Genomic DNA, 17,442 nt, shown 5'->3' with positions numbered 1-17,442 from the left:
CTGGGGATCCTCACTGACTCTATCCCCAGGCTCCCAGCTATGGCCCTGCCCCCACCTCCGGGCCCTAGACTCCCCTCAGAGCCCCTCAACCACCCCCCTGGAGCCCCTAGGGAACTGGACATTGCTGGATGTACCATCTGCCCTGCATCTGGAGAGGAGAGAATCAGGTAGGGGCTGGGGCTTTTGAAACTTGGGTCCCAAAAGGGTGGGGGCAGTAGCGGGGGCATTTTGAGGGTGAGAGGTACTGTGGCTATGATCACCTAGGGACGTGGCAGAGGGAGCTGCGGACAGGGGTGAGGTAGGGTGGATAATGGGCATCTAGGCACCCAGAGGCCTGTCAATGCTTCATACCTCCCAGACCGGACCAGGCCCAGAAACTGGGGCAAGACGCCTTGGACCCTCCCCAACACTTCCAGGGTGGGTTGAGGGGCACTGAGCCTGCTGCTGGTCCCCTCAGATTGCCAACACCCTCTTCCAGTGAGGACCCAGCTGGGGGCAAACCCTGTGAGGTAAGCTGAGGTGATCCAGGCCCCTTGTGGCAGCCCCCACTTCCTCTCCCCCAGATTCTGGGGATGAGATGATGATTCTGGAAAAGCATTGGGTATCTGTGGGGGGGGGGGGGGGGGCGGGGGATGCTCTAGAAAATGACTTACCAATCACAATAGAAGATTTTCATTGTTTTACCAACTGGGAGAGAATTATTCCATCATTGACTCTGGTAGTCCCATTCCTTGTGGGGATATCCAGCTCCATCACCCCTCCCTGTCCAGGCCCCCAGGCCCCATATGTCCATGTTTCTAGGAGCCTTGAAAACCTGGAGGCTTTGAACTAGAGGTCTTCAGGCCTGGTTCCCCCGGGAAGGACTCCAGGTGGGAGCCACCCTGGTGCAGACCCAGAGCTGGACGCTGTGACAGGAGGAGCAGCAGAGGGGTGGCCCACCGGCCCTAACTCAGTCCCCTGTATTCCCCAGCACCTCAGCTCCGGCCAGGAGGTATTGGAGGCCGAGCAGGACAGCCTAGCCCTGTGCCTGTTGGGGCTGGGCCTCCGGCTGCAGGACCAAGAGCAAGGCCTGGGGCCCTGGGCATCAGCCCAGAGCAGGATGGGCCAGCTGCAGGTGGGCAGTGGGAGGCCAAGATGTGGGAGGGTGAGCAGGGCCTCAGGAGTGGGGGCCAGCTTCTTGGGGTGGGAAATGGGTTTATTCCACGTGCCAGGTGTCTGGGTAGGAAAGACAAGAAGGGATGTAACTCCAGGTCCCAGACCTCTGGTGCTCCTGGGTGTGGGGGTACGGGTGGGGGATGGCGGGTGGTGTCTGACCTTGTATCCCCAGGCCCTCCAGGCAGACCTGCGTGGGGCAGCTGAGCGTGTGGATGCCCTGCTGGCGTTCGGTGAGGGGCTGGCACAGCGGAGTGGGCCGCGGGCCCAGGCATCGCTGGAGCAGGTCCTGAGGGCCCTCAGAGCCCACCGAGGCAGCATCTTTCGGCGACTGTGGTGGCTGGAGGCCCAGCTGGTCAGCTCTAGCCTGGTATGGCCCACCCTGGCAGGCCCCGCCCCAGGTACCAATTCCACACCCCCCATGACTCTGTCCTCTGACCAGGTATTTGAGGAGGCCAGCCCACTGGATCAGGACTTGGAAGTCGAGGGGGACTTGGACGGGCCAGGACCTGGTGGGATCTGGGGGCCCTGGGCACCCAGTAGCTACCCCACTCCCGCAGAGTTGGAGTGGGACCCGGCAGGGGATGTTGGAGGCCTCAGGCCCTTGGGGCAAAAGACAGCCTGGACACCAGGAGCTCCCTGTGAGCTGTGTGGCCACAGAGGCCCCCAGGGCAGGGGACAAGGCCTTGAGGTGAGAGCAGGTGGGGGATACCCCCTCCCCCACAGGCACCCTTGGGACACCTCTGTGTGTCTCTTATTAGGGTACTTCTTGGTGGCTCTGTCTCTCCCTCAATCTCTCTCAGTGTCTCTTTCTCTCTTGCTGTCTCAATGTTGTCCTCCCTCCCTCCCTCCCTCCCCCCCTGCCTCTCTTGGTCTCTGTGTCTTCTGTTTTCCCTCTTGTGGTCTCTATCTGCACTTCCCCATTGCCCCCGCTCTCCCTCACTCTCCCCTCTGCAGCCACGTTAGCCTCCTTGTTCTTCATTCCAAAGTCACTCCTATCTCAAAGCCCCCAGACTCATGCCCCTTCATCTCCTCACTTCATTCCAGTCTCTCCCCAAATGTCACAAAAAAATTTTTTAACTGAGTTTTATGCCCAACGTGGGTCTTGAACTCACAACCCTGAGATCAAGAGTCACATGCTCTACCAACCAAGCCAGCCAGGCGCCCCTCCCAAATGTCACCTCTTCAGAGAGGCCTGCCCTGACTTCCAAACATGATCACTCCTTAACCTCTTAATTTCCTAACAGTACTTACCACATCTTGTCATTGTACATTTATTTATGTGTAGTCTCTCTCTGCTGGAATATAAGCTCTGTGGACGCTAGGACTTTGCCTGTGTATATAGATTCTAGAACAATACCTGGCATGTAATAGACACTCATTAAATATTTGTTGAATGAATGAATAAGTAATGTCTCTTTTCTCTTGGTTTCTTCGGCTCTGCCCCCTCTCTTTCTCTCTCCCTGAGATCTTTTTCTTCCCCCAGAATCTCATCTCTGTGACAAGCCCGTCTTGGCCCTTGCCCAACTTTGTGTCTGTCCCTAGTTCTCCAAGGACCCCACACCTCTCTTTCCCCACAGGACATGCTCATGTCGGGCTTCAACCACCGGAAACACTTGGCAGGTCACCAAAGATGTTCCCTGCTCCAGAAGTCTCAGGTGAGCAGGTCCTCAGCCAGGGCTATCACTCGGGTATCTTGATGGCAAGTGACAGAAACCTAGCCCAAATTGAATTACACAAAAGAAAGGGATGCTATTTTTTCATGTAAGTGAAAAGTCCGGGTGCTGCTGAAAAGATCTCAGGTGCTATCAGGGCTCAGTCCTTCCCTCTCTCGGGCTCTTCTTCTCCAAGGTGGTTTCCTTCTCAGCAAATGGCGGCCCCAGCAGCTAAACACTCACGTCCCACTGGTTCACCCACCCAAGGAGAAGCAGAGCGCCACTGACCTACTGGCAGCAAAGTCCCAGGGCTGACTCCCACTTGGCCAGCTTGGGTCATGACCTACACCCTGAACCAATCACGGTGGCCAAGCTGATGGAGTGCTCTCGTTGGCCAGATCGGGCTCACATGCCCAGTCATGGAAGTGGGGAGAGCCCGAAGGTCTGAGGGTGGGGAGGCAGGATGCCCTCCACCCCCTGCACACATCGAGCCACCGTTATCAGGAAAAGGAAGATTGGATGGAGGGCAGGCACAGATATCCACCCCGCTTGGAGATATTCCAAGCCCATGTGGGTTGGGTCCTGAGGGTTCAGGGAGCGCCAGGAAAGGAGGAAAAATAAACTCAGCCCTGTAGGTCTGTCGTAGTAAGGAAGAGTCCAGACTAAGTGTTACTTCCATCCGTTCTGCTGCTGGCTGCTGTCTCCCCTTAGGACAAGAAGCAAGCATCTCCCAATCTCCAGGACTTGATGTTGGAGGTAGACCCCGGGTGAGATGCCTGGGAGATGGGTCTGGGGTGTGGGGGGAGCAGGGCATGATCATGGTGGCAGTGCACCACGCACTTAACACTGCATTTCCCTTCACAGAGCCCCTCCTCCTGCATCCGGGCACTCCCTGACCTTCCTCCTCCTCCTCCTCTTCCTTCTCCTGGTGGGTGCCATGTTGCTCCTGCCACCTTCAGGGGGCTCCTGCTGCTGTCCTGCCCGACTGACCAGGACACCTTACCTGGTGCTCAGCTATGTCAATGGTCCCCCCCCAATCTGAGTATGTAGCCCAGACATATGTAATAAACGGTCACTGTCAAATGATATGTCTTAGTCCGTGTGGTCTACTGTAATAAAGTCACAGACTGGGTGGCTTATAAACAATAGAAGTTTGTTTCTCACAGTTCTGGAGGCTGGGAAGTCCAAGATCAAGGTGCCAGCAGATTGGGTATCTGATGAGGGCTGCTTCCTGCTTCACAGATGGTTGCCTTCTCGCTGTCTTCTTACATGTCTGTCAGGGAGCTTTCATACGGTCTCTAAATCCCTTCCATGAGGGCTCCACCATCATGACCTAATCCCTCCCTAAAAGCGTCACCTCCTAATATTATCACATTGGGGGTCAGGATTTCAGCATATGAATTTTGAGGGGGCACATTCAGACCATAGCAGAATGTGCGAAGATACTGGGTGTCTGAGTTGAGAATTTGGAATACAGCTCTGACGTCTGGACGGCCCCCTCCACAGATCCCTTTGCTTTGAGTGTACAACACAGAACGAAATCACCCCATCTTGGATCGGGGTCCCCCAGCCCCTGAGACAAAGATTCAAGCACAAGTAGTTTATTCGGGAGGTGACCCCCTAAGCAGACTGATTAGGGGCATGGGGGAAGTGAGCCAGGGAAGGCAGTTGATGAGCTGGTTGCTGGGCATCTGGGGCTCCATCCCACTAGGGACCTCTGGGAGAGTCTATGGAACACACTCAAAGTGGTTCCACCCAAAGGGTGAAGAAGTTGTGGCATTTATGTACCAGCTTCTGTGTCTCATTGGTTAGGGACTGTTCCTGGAGATGCCAACTCCCCAGCACATCCCGCCTCTCCTGCCTGTCCAGGCTCCACAGGCAGAGAGGCACAGGTGCTTGCCCCAGGAAGCTCGAAGTGTGTGCGGGAAGGATGCAGGTGACATGGGCCAGCTGCCAACACCTGCTACAGCCCCTGTCCGGCATCCATACAGGTGCTCTGTTCAAATATTCTACATGGGGGGGGGGGCGCCTGGGTGGCTCAGTTGGTTGAGCATCTGCCTTCAGCTCGCATCATGGTCTCAGGGTCCTGGGATCGAGCCCCGCATTGTGCTTCCTGCTCCACGGGGAGCCTGCTTCTCCCTCTCCCTCTACCTGCTGCTCCCCCGGCTTCTCTCTCTCTCTCCGTCAAATGAATAAAAATCTTTTTTTTTTTTTTTTAAGATTTTATTTATTTTATTGAGAGAGAGAGAGCACAAGAGGGGGGGAAGCGGGAGAGGGAGAAGCAGACTCCCTGCCGAGCAGGGAGCCCGATGCGGGACTCAATCCTGGGACTCCAGGATCATGACCTGAGCCGAAGGCAGTTGCTTAACCAACTGAGCCACCCAGGCGCCCTGAATAAATAAAATCTTAAAAAATTCTACATGGCAGACTCCCAGACTGGGCCATCCCTGGTGTAGGACTATGAAATCCCACTTTCCCGGGGTCTTGACGACACCAAGCTGAATTGCGAGGGCTTGGTCCCGAAGTCCAGTCCTCAGCCTCAGGTGTCTGAGCTCATCCTCTCCTCGGAGTTTATGCAGTCAGGACAAGAGGAACAGGATCAGACTCAAGAACAGAGGCAGGAGCCCTGTGCCAGGCTCCTGGATGTGCACTAAACACACGTCCCTTCTTTAATGCTCACAACCACCCAATGGTGTGTCCCCACTTAACAGAACATGAAACTGAGGCTCTTGGGGGAAGAGAGGAAGCCTCTAGCTCAAGGCCACACAGGGAGCAAGTGGCTGAAGCCCAATCCCCACTGATGTAAGCAGAAATGGGAACAAATTTGTGGGTAACTGAAAAGTTCAGGCCGCAAGTACCGTTGGGTCCAGGGGCACACATGGTATTTCCATCTCTCAGTTCTTTCCACTGGTTTGGCTTCCCTAGTGGTAGCCAGAGTGCCCCTCAAAGCCTCCAAGCACACATCCCACCAATTTAGCAGCCAATAGGACTTCACTCTTCCCTTACAGCTCCAACCAGAGTCCCAAAGCTGGCTCCCCTGGCCAGTGTCACCTGCTCCCCTGGCAGCTGCAGTCAGCCCTCCTAAACCATGTGTACTGAAAATGGGGGGGAGCGGGTCTCCAAAGAAAACTGGGGGGCTGTCACCAGAAGGTGGAATGGACACCGAGGGAGGGAGGCAGGAAGCAGCAGATTCCAAGAGACTCCAGGTTCAGGGAAAAACCAGAACGCAAACCAGGGTCTGTCTTGTTTCCACACCAAGTCTCTGTCCCCAGTCAAGGAAGAGCCATGTCTCCCTAGAGTCACCACACACAGTGTGGGCAGAGTCTTGGTAATACTGACCCAACTAACTGGGTAATGGAACAAGTCTGTGCCATTCACTTATTCATTCACTCAAAACTGAGTGTCTGCTTTGAGTCAGTCAGTTCCTGGTCAAAGAGCAGGACTAGGACAGTGAACAAGACAGGTGAAAATCCTTGTCCCCGTGGGGCCAACATTCTAATGGAGGCAATCAACAGTCAATAAAAGGACTAGGTAAAATATGTAACAGGTCAGATGGTGATTAAATGTTAAGGAGAAAACTAAAGTAGGCAAAGGGAAAGGGGATACAATTTAATTAGGGCAGTTGAGGAAGGCCTCAGGGAGACAATTATGTCATTATGTTGTAATTATGTGATTAGGGTAAATTGTAGCGAGGAAACAAGCCACAGGACTCCTAGAGCAGTGCTGTCCCAGACAGATATAATGTGAGGCACAAATATAATTTTATTATTACTTTTTAAAGGAGATAGAAGTTTACTGAATACACCACAATGGAGCAGTGAGCAGGACAGCAAAGGAGAGACTCTGCTAAGAGGCGGTGGTAAGGGGCTATAGTTACAGGGTGGAGAGTGAGAAAATATGGGAATGTATGGAATTTCCCCCTTTTTGGTAATTGTGCCTGCTTGAGGTAGCCCATTGGTCAGTGAGGGCCTATGATTATTTCCAGGTGGGTCGCTTAATGAGCCTTTTTGCATTCAGCTTGGTGGCCGCTGTGGGCCCTGTTGCCTTGCTCAACTTTACATCGCTCAAGGCTGTTGCCTAAAAGTGGCCTCTACATACCACCCTCCCCCACCCCGGGGCCCCCAGCCCCCAGATCTGGCATTTGCGTGGAGGGCCCATCTCCATGGGGCACCTGGGTGGCTCAGTCAGTTAAGCATCTGCCTTTGGCTCAGGTCATGATCTCAGGGTACTGGGATCGAGCCCCACATAGGGCTCCCAGCGTCTCCCGCTCCCTCTCCCTTTGCCCTTCCCCTCCTGCTTGCGCTCGCTCGCTCAAATAAATAAATAAAATCTTTAAAAAAAATAACTTTTCTAGTAAACAGTAGAAACAGGTAAAATTAATTTTAATAATTTTTACTCTATTTAACCCTGTATACCCAAAATATTATCACTTCAATATGTAATCAATCTAAAAATGTGATATTTTACAATTCTTTTTTCTTACTAAGTCTTTGAAATCTTGTGTGTATTTTATTTTATTTTTTTAAAGATTTATTTATTTGAAAGAGAGTATGAGCGGGAGGGGCAGGAGGAGAGGGAGAGAGAATCTCAAGTGGACTCCATGCTGAGCATGGAGCCCGACACAGCCTCAATCTCATGACCCTGAGATCATGACCTGAACTGAAACCGTGAGTCGGACGCTTAACCAACTGAGCCACCCAGGCACCCCTGGTGTGTATTTTATACTTTAGAGCACATCTCAATTCGGACACTTTTCAACAGATAAAATGAAATGTAATCCTACCAAAACAACAAAGTTGTGTTTAATGGAAAAAAACATTTTACACTGCTTGTTTTAAAATTTAAATTACTGGGGCACCTGGGTGGCTCAGTCATTAAGCGTCTGCCTTCGGCTCAGGTCATGGTCCCAGGGTCATGAGATTGAGGCTGTGTCGGGCTCCATGCTCAGCAGGAAGCCTGCTTCTCCCTCTCCCGCTCCCCCTGCTTGCGTTCCCTCTCTCGCTGTGTCTCTGTCAAATAAATAAATAAAATCTTCTAAAATTTTTAAATTACTTAAAATTTATAAAACTTTGGGGGCTCCTGGGTGGCTCAGTCAGTTGAGCACCCGCCTCTCGGTTTCACCTCAGGTCATGATCTTGGGGTTGTGGGATCGACCCCAGGTTGGGCTCTGTGCTCATCTGCTTCAGATTCTCTCTCCCCGTCTCTCCCGCTCACTCTCTCTCTCAAATCTTTAAAAAAATTTATAAAAATTTTTTTAATTCCTCAGTCCCAAATCGTATTTTTTAAAAGTTTATTTAAGTAATCTCTACACCAGACATGGGGCTTGAACTCATGACCCCAAGATCAAGAGTCGCATCTTCCAACTGAGCCAGCCAGGTGGCCCTCAATCACATTTCAAATCATCAAATCTCAGGTTGCTCCCTGTTATATTGGACAGTGCAGACTTGGAGGAAGAGTGTTCCAGGTAGAGGGAAAAAGTGCAAAGGCCCCGGAGGTAGAAGTGTGCCTGGCAAGGGGGAAGGCCAATGTAGTTAGAGCATGAGTGGTAGAGGGAGAAAGTAGAAGGAGGTGAGGTGAGAGAGGTGATGGGGCCAGATCAGATGAGGCCTTGTGGACCACAGTGAGGACTTCTGAGTTAGGCTGGGGACCAACAGAGTTTGTTTTGTTTTCCCAACTTCAATTCGGATACTTTGAGAACTTGTAGAAAAGAAGGGACAGCATTACAAGTCTTCGTGGACTCATCACCAGCTCCAGTCATTATCAGTTCAGAGCCAATCCTGTTTAATCCTCCCAGGCACCCACTCCCCTCTCCCTAGATTACTCTGAAGCCAATCCTAGACATCATATCCTTTTACTCATGAGCAATTCATGGAACATCTCCAGATCAGGATTGCTTTAAAATCGAATCACACTACTTTTATGCTGTCAAGAAAATCCTAGTCATTCCTCCACATCATTCATCTCCAGGATTGTCCAATGCTGTCTGAGGGAGGGAGCTGAGCAAGAGTGGTGGTAACATGGAGCACCTGGCTGGCTCAGTCGGTAGAGCATGTGACTCTTGATTTTGGGGTTGTAAGTTTGAGCCCCACGTTGGGTATAGAGATTACTTAAAAATAAAATCTTAAAAAAGAAAAAAAGAGTGGTGTAACTTGTTGGTGTGGCTCGTGGTTCCTCATCAGGTACTCTGAGTTTCCCAGACGTCCCCAAGGCCCCACTAGATCACCTCACGCACCTGGTCACTGGCTTGGCCCCTTGGGACAGCTGTTCAGGGCAGGAAGCTGGCTGTCTCCTGGAAACCCTCTTCTTCAGCTCCAAGTGGACCCAAGTAGGCAAGAGGGTCATGGAGTTGGGGCACCATTTGGTGCCACACCACATATCTAATCCATTGTATCCTAACAGCCATAGGAGGGAGGCCCTATTATGATGCCCATTTCACAGATAAGGATATTGAGGAACAAAGAGGTTAAATCACAGGCCCATGATCATATAATTAGTAAATGTTGAAGTTAGGATCCGAAACCAGGCACTGCAGTTCCCGAGTCCATGCTCTTACTTACCAATGACCTACAACCTCCTCCCTCGTATCAGGCACTCCCCTCCCTCATTCTCTCTACCACACAATCTCTCTTCATCTGTAATACCTGGATGGAATGTCTCCCCTCCTGACCCAGGTCACCCAGCCCCAGTGGGAAGTTGCTCACTGCCTACAGTTGCTCACTGCCTACAGGCATCCCATCCTGGAGCTTCTTAGCACTCAAATTCTTGGAGCCAGGAGTGAGCAAGAGGGAGAGGTGAGTGCTACGGGGCCATTAGCCACTTTCAAGACTTTGGCTTTTATTGAGATGGAGTCAGGCCAGGATTAACAGAAACACCCTGATGAAAAGAAAACAAAACAAAACTGAGGCTGAAGAGAGATGAGCAAGCCGAGACAACTGAAGTAGAAGCCATGTGTGCAAGCCACACAGCCTGAGCTCTGGGGCAATCCAGGCCCCAGCTGGAATCCTGCATTTCTCCCCTTTGTCCCCTCCAGACCTTTGCCCACACTGGTCCTCCCGCTTAGAAGCCTAACTCTACCATCTGGGAAACTCCTTATAATTCTTCAAATATCAACTCCACTTTATAACTCTTTGTGCACCTGTGTCCCCCATGGGGATTAGAGCAGAGTCATGTTTCTCTTCTGTCTATCCTCTCTTTGGTCAGAAGTCTGAGTTCCTTTCCTAAGGCTCTCCTCCTCTTCCCAACAGCATTTGCTAAGAATTCATCTGCTTTCCACTTATGTAACCGACGTGGGCGCAAACAGAATTCAGTGCTGCAAAATGCCAGAGAATGTCTAGGGAAGATCAACACAGGAATACGGGAGGAGGTATGCCTGGGCCTTGCGGACAAAAATCCTCGCTTGTAGCTGAGGCTGGACTCTTTAGCCATGTTTGAGGTCCCCAGTACTGCCTCAGGGGTTACCACCCAGGCCGCCTCAGCTCCACCATTTTCTCTCCTACCTCACTACCTTCTATGAAGGAGTCAACTAGGGTTTCTTTGGGGTCAAATCAGGGTGGGTCCCAAGGATCTGCCCAGGAGCAAGAACTAGGCTGCTTTCAACCAATCTGCTAGTCTAGAGGACTCCAGCATGGAAGAGACAGCTCTTCTCTATCCCTCCCAGAGGGTCACTTCTTGGTGTGAGGGCGCTTTCAAAAATCCCCAAACATGTGAAATCTTTAAGACCATCAAAAGGGAAGTAATCACATCCCAGATTTTATTCCTTTTGTTCAACAGTCCTGGGAGAAGGGCGCAGGAGTCAGGGTTCCCCCTTAGAATTATCAAGTATAGGTCTTGAGGGGTCTTTACTTGATCAGATGGGGTAAGATAACCCAGCCCCTTCTTCCCAGGTCCTAGTATGCCGCAACTAATGGGAAGAAAGTTTTCCAAAGGGGGGTTCGGGGCTTCTCACCATCCATCAGGGTATCTTCCCAAACTTCTCTGCAAAAAGTCTGCTCTTCTCAGAGTTAAATACAAGAGAAGGGAGCCCAGGGTCAAGAGAAGGGTGTCTCTTCTTTCTGTCCGACGGCGGGCGTCCTGGCTCCCCAACCTTCCCGGTCAATAGCTCTCAGCTGGTCACAGTTCAACCAGCCAGGAACCAAGCCGCCCCAAACCCTCATGGGGAGAGTAGACCCGTCATCATGGATTGGGCAAGTTCGGGCATCTCTCAGCATCCATCATAGGGCTCTCCGATTCCCCCAATCCAGACAGCTGGTCTTCTCAGGACATGTCTTCTCAAGACATCTCACCCTCCATCAGGCGGGTTCCCCGGTTTCCCCACGCAGTCAGGCGGGCCCTCGGTTCCCCTATGCTACCGGGTGAGCTCCTCGGCCCGTCATCGCCCATCGGGAAGGGTCTCTGGTGACTCCATGATGCCGAGGGGATTCCTCGGACAAGCACCATTGTCAGGCTGGGTCCCTGGAGCCCCCGCGCCGCTGGACTCCTCGGCTGGATCCCGCGGGCGCACGAAGGCACCCATGGCGGTGGCGTGGCCGGAGCGTAGCAGCTGCAGCTGGCGCCGCCCGCGGCGGTACAGGTACTCGATACGCAGCACGTCGGAGCGTGGCAAGCAGGCGTGCTGCCGGAACTCGGCCCGCACCCGCGCCTCGGCGCCCGGCTTCCCGCGCCCGGCGCGCAGCAGCTCGCGGTACAAGCTCAAAACTTGCCTCTGCAGCCGGCTAGGCCGGCTCATGGTAGCAGCCGGGCCGCCGGCGCTCGCGGGCAATGCCCCGCGAACAGTGGCGCCGCGGCACCTTTGGGAGAAGCGGCTGTGCAGGGCAACAGACACTTCCGGCCCGCGCACTCCCAAACTTCCGCCTCCTGCTTTGTTGTCCCATTGGCCGTCGATGCAGCTACGTCACAATGTTGCGGCTCAGGGGCGGAGCTGCTGGTTCACAGGAGGCCTGCCCCACAAGGAATCTGTGTCCTTGAGAGGTTACTGCGGGTCTGGGAACACGGAGGAGGAGGGGGGCCCAGGCGCTCCCACTCAGATTTTTGAGTCTGAAGGGGACAGGATCCCAACCTAACTCTTGGGGTCCTGGGAGACGGGGGAACTAGAGGTTGGGACCTTTGGGGTTTTTTTTTTTTAATTTTTTTTATTTGACAGAGAAAGAGACAGCGAGAGAGGGAACACAAGCAGGGGGAGTGGGAGAGGGAGAAGCAGGCCTCCCGCTGAGCAGGGAGCCCCGATGCGGGTTTCGATCCCAGGACCCTGGGATCACGACCTGAGCTGAAGGCAGACGCTCAACGACTGAGCCACCCAGGCGCCCCAGGTTGGGACCTTTGTGTCTCCCGGGGCGCAGGGGCATTGGGAAGAAGATAGAGGCACAAGCAGGTTTGGTCAGAAGTTATTTATTAAAACAATCTCGGGTAGGTCCGTGGGTTCCCATCCCCAGGGCAGGTGTGCGTCGGGAGGTCCCAGCCATGGGGACACACAGAGGGACGGCGTCAGGCGGTGAAGTGTTGTGTCACGGCTGGCATGACAAGCTTCTCCGTGCTGCGGGAAGACAGTCAGAGACGGGGTGTGAGCTCCAAGTGCCCAAAGGCAGCCTGGGGCTCAGGGAGTTGCGTTGATCGCGCCCTCTGCCGATGTGAGTCAAGTACCGCGGCAGGAGAAGGGAAGGTCCTCACCAGTTGCTGAAGCCCCGAGCTCGGCACGCCTGGAACACGTCGGTTAGGCTGGCACCCCGGAGTCCTCCTGGGAGTATCAGGTCGTCGGCTGCAATTCCATTATAGTCTCCGCAGGCTGCTCGGAGGCGTCCTCGGAGCGCGGGGGAGGCCCGTAGGGCCACGGCCCCCTCGGGCCCCACCAGCACCCGCAGCGTGGGGGACCGCTCGATGACAACCCGGGAGCCCTCCGCCCAGCGTGCGACCACGCCCCTGCACACTTGGGCGGGGAGCCGCGCGGGTTGTCCGTTCACCTGCAGATTGGGGAGGCGGGCCGGGGAGGAGATTAGGGTTTGAATCCCAACGTGGGCTCAGAAGCCACTGTGAATCCTGCTGCGTGTCTCTATCAGAAACGCATATGCAGGTCCTCGCTAGAGGAATAAGGTCTGGGATTTGCTTTAAAATCCTCCAGCACGAACAAAGCAAAAAGAGTGGGAGGAAAAGTTGAAAGCAAGAATGGCAAAATATTTGTAACTGTAACAGGGTTTCATAACACCACTCTCTTCTCTTGTGATGCTTGAAATTTTCCATAATAAACTCTTTCCTAAAAGGGAGCTTTAGAGAACAAAAAGCCTTTGGAACCTGTCGCATCTCTCTCACCTGTGTCTTCATAATCTAATAACTGTTTACACACACTCTGTGCCAGGCACTAGTCCAAGTGCTCTAATATTTGGTTATTTATAAGATAATGTATGACAGTATATTGCAGTATATGATGCAATTGATATTTTTATATATTGTCACCTAACTTGTTTTATGTCATTAATGATATTAAAGTATTTAAGTGATATTAAATCCTCACTAACACTCTGACAAGGTAGATCAGTACTGTAGGCCTATGTGCCTCTTGCCTTTTCCTGATTAGGAAACTGAGGCCCAGAGGGCGCCTGGGTGACTCAGTTGGTTGAGTGACTGCCTTTGGCTCAGGTCATGATCCTGGAGTCCCAGGATCAAGGCTCACTGCTCAGCAGGGAGTCTGCTTCTCCCCCAGACCCTCCCCCCTCTCATGCTCTCTCTCTCTCAAATAAATAAATAAAATCTGAAAGAAAGAAAGAGAAAAAGAGAAAGAAAGAAAGAAAGGAAAGAAAGGAAGAAAGAAAGAAAGAAAGAAAAAGAAAGAAGGAAAGAAAGAAGGAAAGAAGGAAAGAAAGAAAGAAAAGAAAAAGAAAGAAAGAAAGAAAGAGAAAGAAGAAAGAAAGAAAGAAAGAAAAGAAAGGAAAAGAAAGAAAGAAGGAAAAAACTGAGGCCCAGCAGTGAGCCTGCTTCTCCCTCGGACCCTCCCCCCCCTCATGCTCTCTCTCTCAAATAAATAAAATCAGAAAGAAAGAAAGGGAGGGAAGGAAGGAAGGGAAGGAAGGGAGGGAGGGAAGGAAGGGAGGGAGCAGGGAAGGAAGGAAGGGAAGGAAGGAAGGAAGGAAAGGAAGGAAGGAAAGGAAGGAAGGAAGGAACTGAGGCCCAGAGAAGTAACATAGCTTGCCCAGGTTCACATAGCTGGTAAGTGGCAGAGCCAGTTTTGAACCAAAGGGGTCCGATTTCAGGACCTGTGTTCTTAACCATTCTGCTATATGTACTGTCTCTCCATTAATAATATAAAAGTGGTTGCAAGAGCAATCACAGCTTTAAAAAAAAGTTTTTTTAAGTTTATTTACTTTTAAGTAATCTCTACACCCAACGTGGGGCTCGAACTCATGACCCCAAGATCAAGAGTTTCAAGCTCTTCTGACTGAGCCTGCCAGGTGCCCCAAAGAGCAGTCACAGCTTCTACTTACTGAGCCCTTAGTATATGCCACGCACTTTGCAGGAATCCTCACAGCTACCCTAGGTGGTGAGTACTATTCTTTTTTTTTTTTTTTAAGATTTTATTTATTTATTTGACAGAGAGACACAGCGAGAGAGGGAACACAAGCAGGGGGAATGGGAGAGGGAGAAGCAGGCTTCCTGCCGAGCAGGGAGCCTGATGTGGGACTCAATCCCAGCACCCTGGGATCATGACCCGAGCCGAAGGCAGACGTTTAGCAACTGAGCCACCCAGGCGCCCCGGTGAGTACTATTCTTATCACCACTTTTTGTGGTAGAGCAAACTGAGGTATAGAGAGGTTGAGTCACTTACTTGCCCATAGTTACATTAGAAGTTTAGGAGACACACAGTCAGGGTCCCTTGACCCTTTAACCAAAGGCTCTGGCTTAGCTTATCTGCCGGCTTGTGGCAGATACCCCAACTGTTCTCTTGCTGGACCGTCCACCCACTCTTACAATTAGTCTCCACCGCACAGCTGTATTCTGTTTCTCAGCATGGGGTTTCAGGCTTGTTTTCCTCTCATAAATACTATCCAGTCTGCCTGCCCAGATTCCAATTCTGCTGCTCCCCTGCTTGCATGTTCCTTAGGAGAGGCAGGTGCCCTCTACCCTGGCATCTCTCTCTGCTGGATTTCCAACCTCTCTTTGTCTGGCTTCTTCCCATCAGCACGTGAACATCCCTGAGTGCCTCCCATCATAAAATCCTAAATGTAAATCAGTTCTAACATACCCTTGCCCTCTGCCTCTTCCTGGCTTAGCTCTATTCTCATCTGTTTGACAAGGGGAGTTTGCAACTTGTCAAGAGAGGTGTCTATTCCTGCTAGTCCTCAAACCTGCAATCCAGGAGCTGCCCCCCTGTTGTGATTCCTTTTTTTTTTTTTTTTAAGATTTTATTTATTTATTCATTAGAGACAGAGAGAGAGGCAGAGATAGAGGGAGAAGCAGGCTCCCCAGGAGCCTGATGTGGGACTCGATCCCAGGACCCTGGGATCATGACCTGAGCCGAAGGCAGATGCTTAACTGACTGAGCTACCCAGGCGTCCCCCTACTGTGATTTCTTTTTTTATTATTAAAATATTTTATTTATTTGAGACAGCAAGCGAGCACGAGCTTGGTGAGCGGCAGAGGGAGAAGCAGACTCCACGCTGAGCAGGGAGCCCGACACGGAACTCGATCCCAGGACCCCGGGATCATGACCTGAGCCGAAGGCAGCAGCTTAACCGACTGAGCCACCCAGGCGCCCTCCCTGCTGTGATTTCTTAAGTCGCTAACAACCTTCTTGGCCCTAAGTCCACGGACATTTACTGGGCTATTTTAAACTCAATAGTTGATTTTTGCCACTACTCCCCAAATATGGTCCCTCCTTTTCCCTGGTGGCCTTGTTCTGCAACACTCCTCCCTGCTCTCTTCCCCAGCCTAAGATCAGGTCCCAGCTCATCTGTCACCTTCTCCAGAAAGTCTTCACTGGTCTCCTAAACTGAGGGTACCTCCTCTGGGCTTCCACTGTTTCCCTATTCCAGCCCTGATCACTCTGCCTGGGCTCCTCCCCATTAGAGCTCTGATCACTCAGTCAGTAGTTCCCAGGAGTTCAGCAGGACCTGAGTCAAGGTGGAGTCAGTGGGTCCTGAGAAGTCCAAGGTGAAGTTTATGTGGGGTCTAATGGGTCATGGGACATCAGGACAAGGACATTTAGCCAATGAAGGTCAATGTGCGATCAGGGTGATGGGACAGTCCTATGTTAGAAGGCTACGGAAGGCCAATGAGGGATCAAAAGGCCCCAGGGGTCAGTTCCAGGTTATGGAAGAGTCTTGGCTAGAATTGAGGAAGTCCCTTACCCATATTTCCTGATTGGTTCCCACAGCTGCACAGCCATCCCTGAAGCCGATGATCACTCGTGGTTTGTGAGCAGTGCAGCCGGGACAGGGCAGGAAGTCAACAATGACATGGAACCAGTCAGGATCCTCAGGCCTGGAACCCACCAATGTGGCTAGCTCATAGGCACAGGACGTAACAGGCATGGGTGTGAGCCCACTGAAGCCATCAAAGGTGATGAAGAGGCCCCCTGGCTCTAGGCGGCATGTAGCACCCTCCCCAGCCTCACAGCACCGCACACCCCCATCCAGGATGCAGCCTGTGCCCTGTGGGCAGGAAAAGGGCTGGCACTGGAGGCCTTGACCACGCAAGCACATACAGCGTTCCTGGCAGCCAGGTAGGACCAGTGCCTCCCCAACCTGCAGAGACAGACAGACTCAAAATTGGATTTTAAAAACCATTATGAATATCAACAAAGCATATGTGTAAAACATATATCACGAAGGACTAAGTTCCCTCATATATAGAGTTCCTAGAAATCAAAAAAAGACCAATGAGTCAGCATAAAAACATGGGCAGAGGCTATTGAGAAAGTTAATAGAAAAGGAAATACAAATGTTTCTTAGGCATTTGAAAAAATGCTCAACCTCCTAATAAGACAAATACAAGTTAAAAATCCATTGAGCTATTTTTTTTCTCTATGAGATGGGCAAAAATAAAAAAGTTTGATGAGTTTCTCCAGTTGTCTCTCCAAATATCTATAAACGATATTTTTTGAATTAGGATCTAATCAAGCTTTGCGTACTGCATTTGACTATTGTGGTCTTTTAGTCTCTTTTAATCCCGGACAACCCTCCTGCTTTTCATTGGTGTGTGAAAAGCCTTAAGAGCTCTCTGCAAATTCTGATGTGGGGCTAGCGTCAGTGCTGGTGTGGAGTGGACAAGCAATGGCCAAGGTATCAGCTCTTATGCCCTGTTCCTCCCGGTGTCGGCATCTCTTCATTTCCAGGGTGGTCTGGGGTTTAAACATTCATGTTTTTTCCTATCCAGTGGCCCCTAATCTCCAAGACAACTATGTCAGCCTTCCTGGGGGTCCTTTCTTTATTTCTGAATGGACTCCCAAGAGCTGCAAAACCTTGAAGGGAGCGCTTTGCCTGCTGAGGGTCCATCCACGGTCTTTTGGGAACAGCCTTCCACTTTCTTTGGGGAACTGGCCCCACTCTCAGTCTGTGGGGTTTCCTAGGTGGTATACCTACGCTCTGGCTTCAGCTCTAGGCACATGCCCCAGGCCTGGCCAGTCAGAGACAAATCAGAGTACCCCATCTCC

At 51.7% G+C, this 17,442-nt stretch overlaps 3 protein-coding genes across 4 annotated transcripts; 1 reads left to right on the top strand and 2 right to left on the bottom strand.

The window, feature by feature from the left end:
• Window positions 1-39: 39 nt before the first annotated feature.
• On the top strand, window positions 40-3,849 carry SYNE4 (spectrin repeat containing nuclear envelope family member 4). Of its 2 annotated transcripts, XM_032390348.1 has the most exons (8): window positions 40-167; window positions 359-509; window positions 971-1,114; window positions 1,328-1,522; window positions 1,595-1,850; window positions 2,713-2,810; window positions 3,519-3,574; window positions 3,672-3,849. In XM_032390348.1, the coding sequence occupies exons 1-8, from the start codon at window positions 40-42 to the stop codon at window positions 3,847-3,849; spliced, it is 1,206 nt and encodes a 401-aa protein (XP_032246239.1). The 2 variants fall into 2 exon arrangements, with proteins under 2 accessions (XP_032246239.1, XP_032246240.1); XM_032390349.1 differs by lacking the exons at window positions 971-1,114; window positions 1,328-1,522.
• A 6,669-nt stretch (window positions 3,850-10,518) lies between these two features.
• On the bottom strand, window positions 10,519-11,632 carry SDHAF1 (succinate dehydrogenase complex assembly factor 1). Its single transcript, XM_032390399.1, has one exon. It carries the CDS (start codon window positions 11,530-11,532, stop codon window positions 11,176-11,178), a length of 357 nt encoding a protein of 118 aa, XP_032246290.1. The 5' UTR covers window positions 11,533-11,632; the 3' UTR covers window positions 10,519-11,175.
• Window positions 11,633-12,140: 508 nt separating this feature from the next.
• LOC116623301 (IgGFc-binding protein-like) lies at window positions 12,141-16,898 on the bottom strand. The gene is made up of 3 exons (XM_032390381.1): window positions 16,139-16,898; window positions 12,471-12,760; window positions 12,141-12,336 (listed from the first exon to the last, which is right to left on the bottom strand). Exons 1-3 carry the CDS (start codon window positions 16,490-16,492, stop codon window positions 12,288-12,290), a joined length of 693 nt encoding a protein of 230 aa, XP_032246272.1. The 5' UTR covers window positions 16,493-16,898; the 3' UTR covers window positions 12,141-12,287.
• Between the last annotated feature and the right edge of the window lie 544 nt (window positions 16,899-17,442).

The sequence above is a fragment of the Phoca vitulina genome, unplaced genomic scaffold (assembly GCF_004348235.1).
Source record: "Phoca vitulina isolate PV1807 unplaced genomic scaffold, GSC_HSeal_1.0 scaffold58, whole genome shotgun sequence".
Classification (NCBI taxonomy): Eukaryota; Metazoa; Chordata; class Mammalia; order Carnivora; family Phocidae; genus Phoca; species Phoca vitulina.
The sequence above is the reverse complement of the archived record's forward strand: the minus strand, read 5'-3'. Positions and strand labels throughout refer to the sequence as shown.

Excerpts from the sequence above, each read along its gene's own strand:
- SDHAF1 (XM_032390399.1), bottom strand. The coding sequence starts at position 11,532 with ATGAGCCGGCCTAGCCGGCTGCAGAGGCAAGTTTTGAGCTTGTACCGC.
- LOC116623301 (XM_032390381.1), bottom strand. The coding sequence starts at position 16,492 with ATGTGCTTGCGTGGTCAAGGCCTCCAGTGCCAGCCCTTTTCCTGCCCA. Across the intron at positions 12,761-16,138 it reads GAACCAATCAGGAAATATGG|GTGAACGGACAACCCGCGCG; the intron begins GTAAGGGACTTC and ends CCCAATCTGCAG. Across the intron at positions 12,337-12,470 it reads GCTCGGGGCTTCAGCAACTG|CACGGAGAAGCTTGTCATGC; the intron begins GTGAGGACCTTC and ends GTCTTCCCGCAG.
- SYNE4 (XM_032390348.1), top strand. The coding sequence starts at position 40 with ATGGCCCTGCCCCCACCTCCGGGCCCTAGACTCCCCTCAGAGCCCCTC. Across the intron at positions 168-358 it reads TCTGGAGAGGAGAGAATCAG|ACCGGACCAGGCCCAGAAAC; the intron begins GTAGGGGCTGGG and ends CATACCTCCCAG. Across the intron at positions 510-970 it reads CTGGGGGCAAACCCTGTGAG|CACCTCAGCTCCGGCCAGGA; the intron begins GTAAGCTGAGGT and ends TGTATTCCCCAG.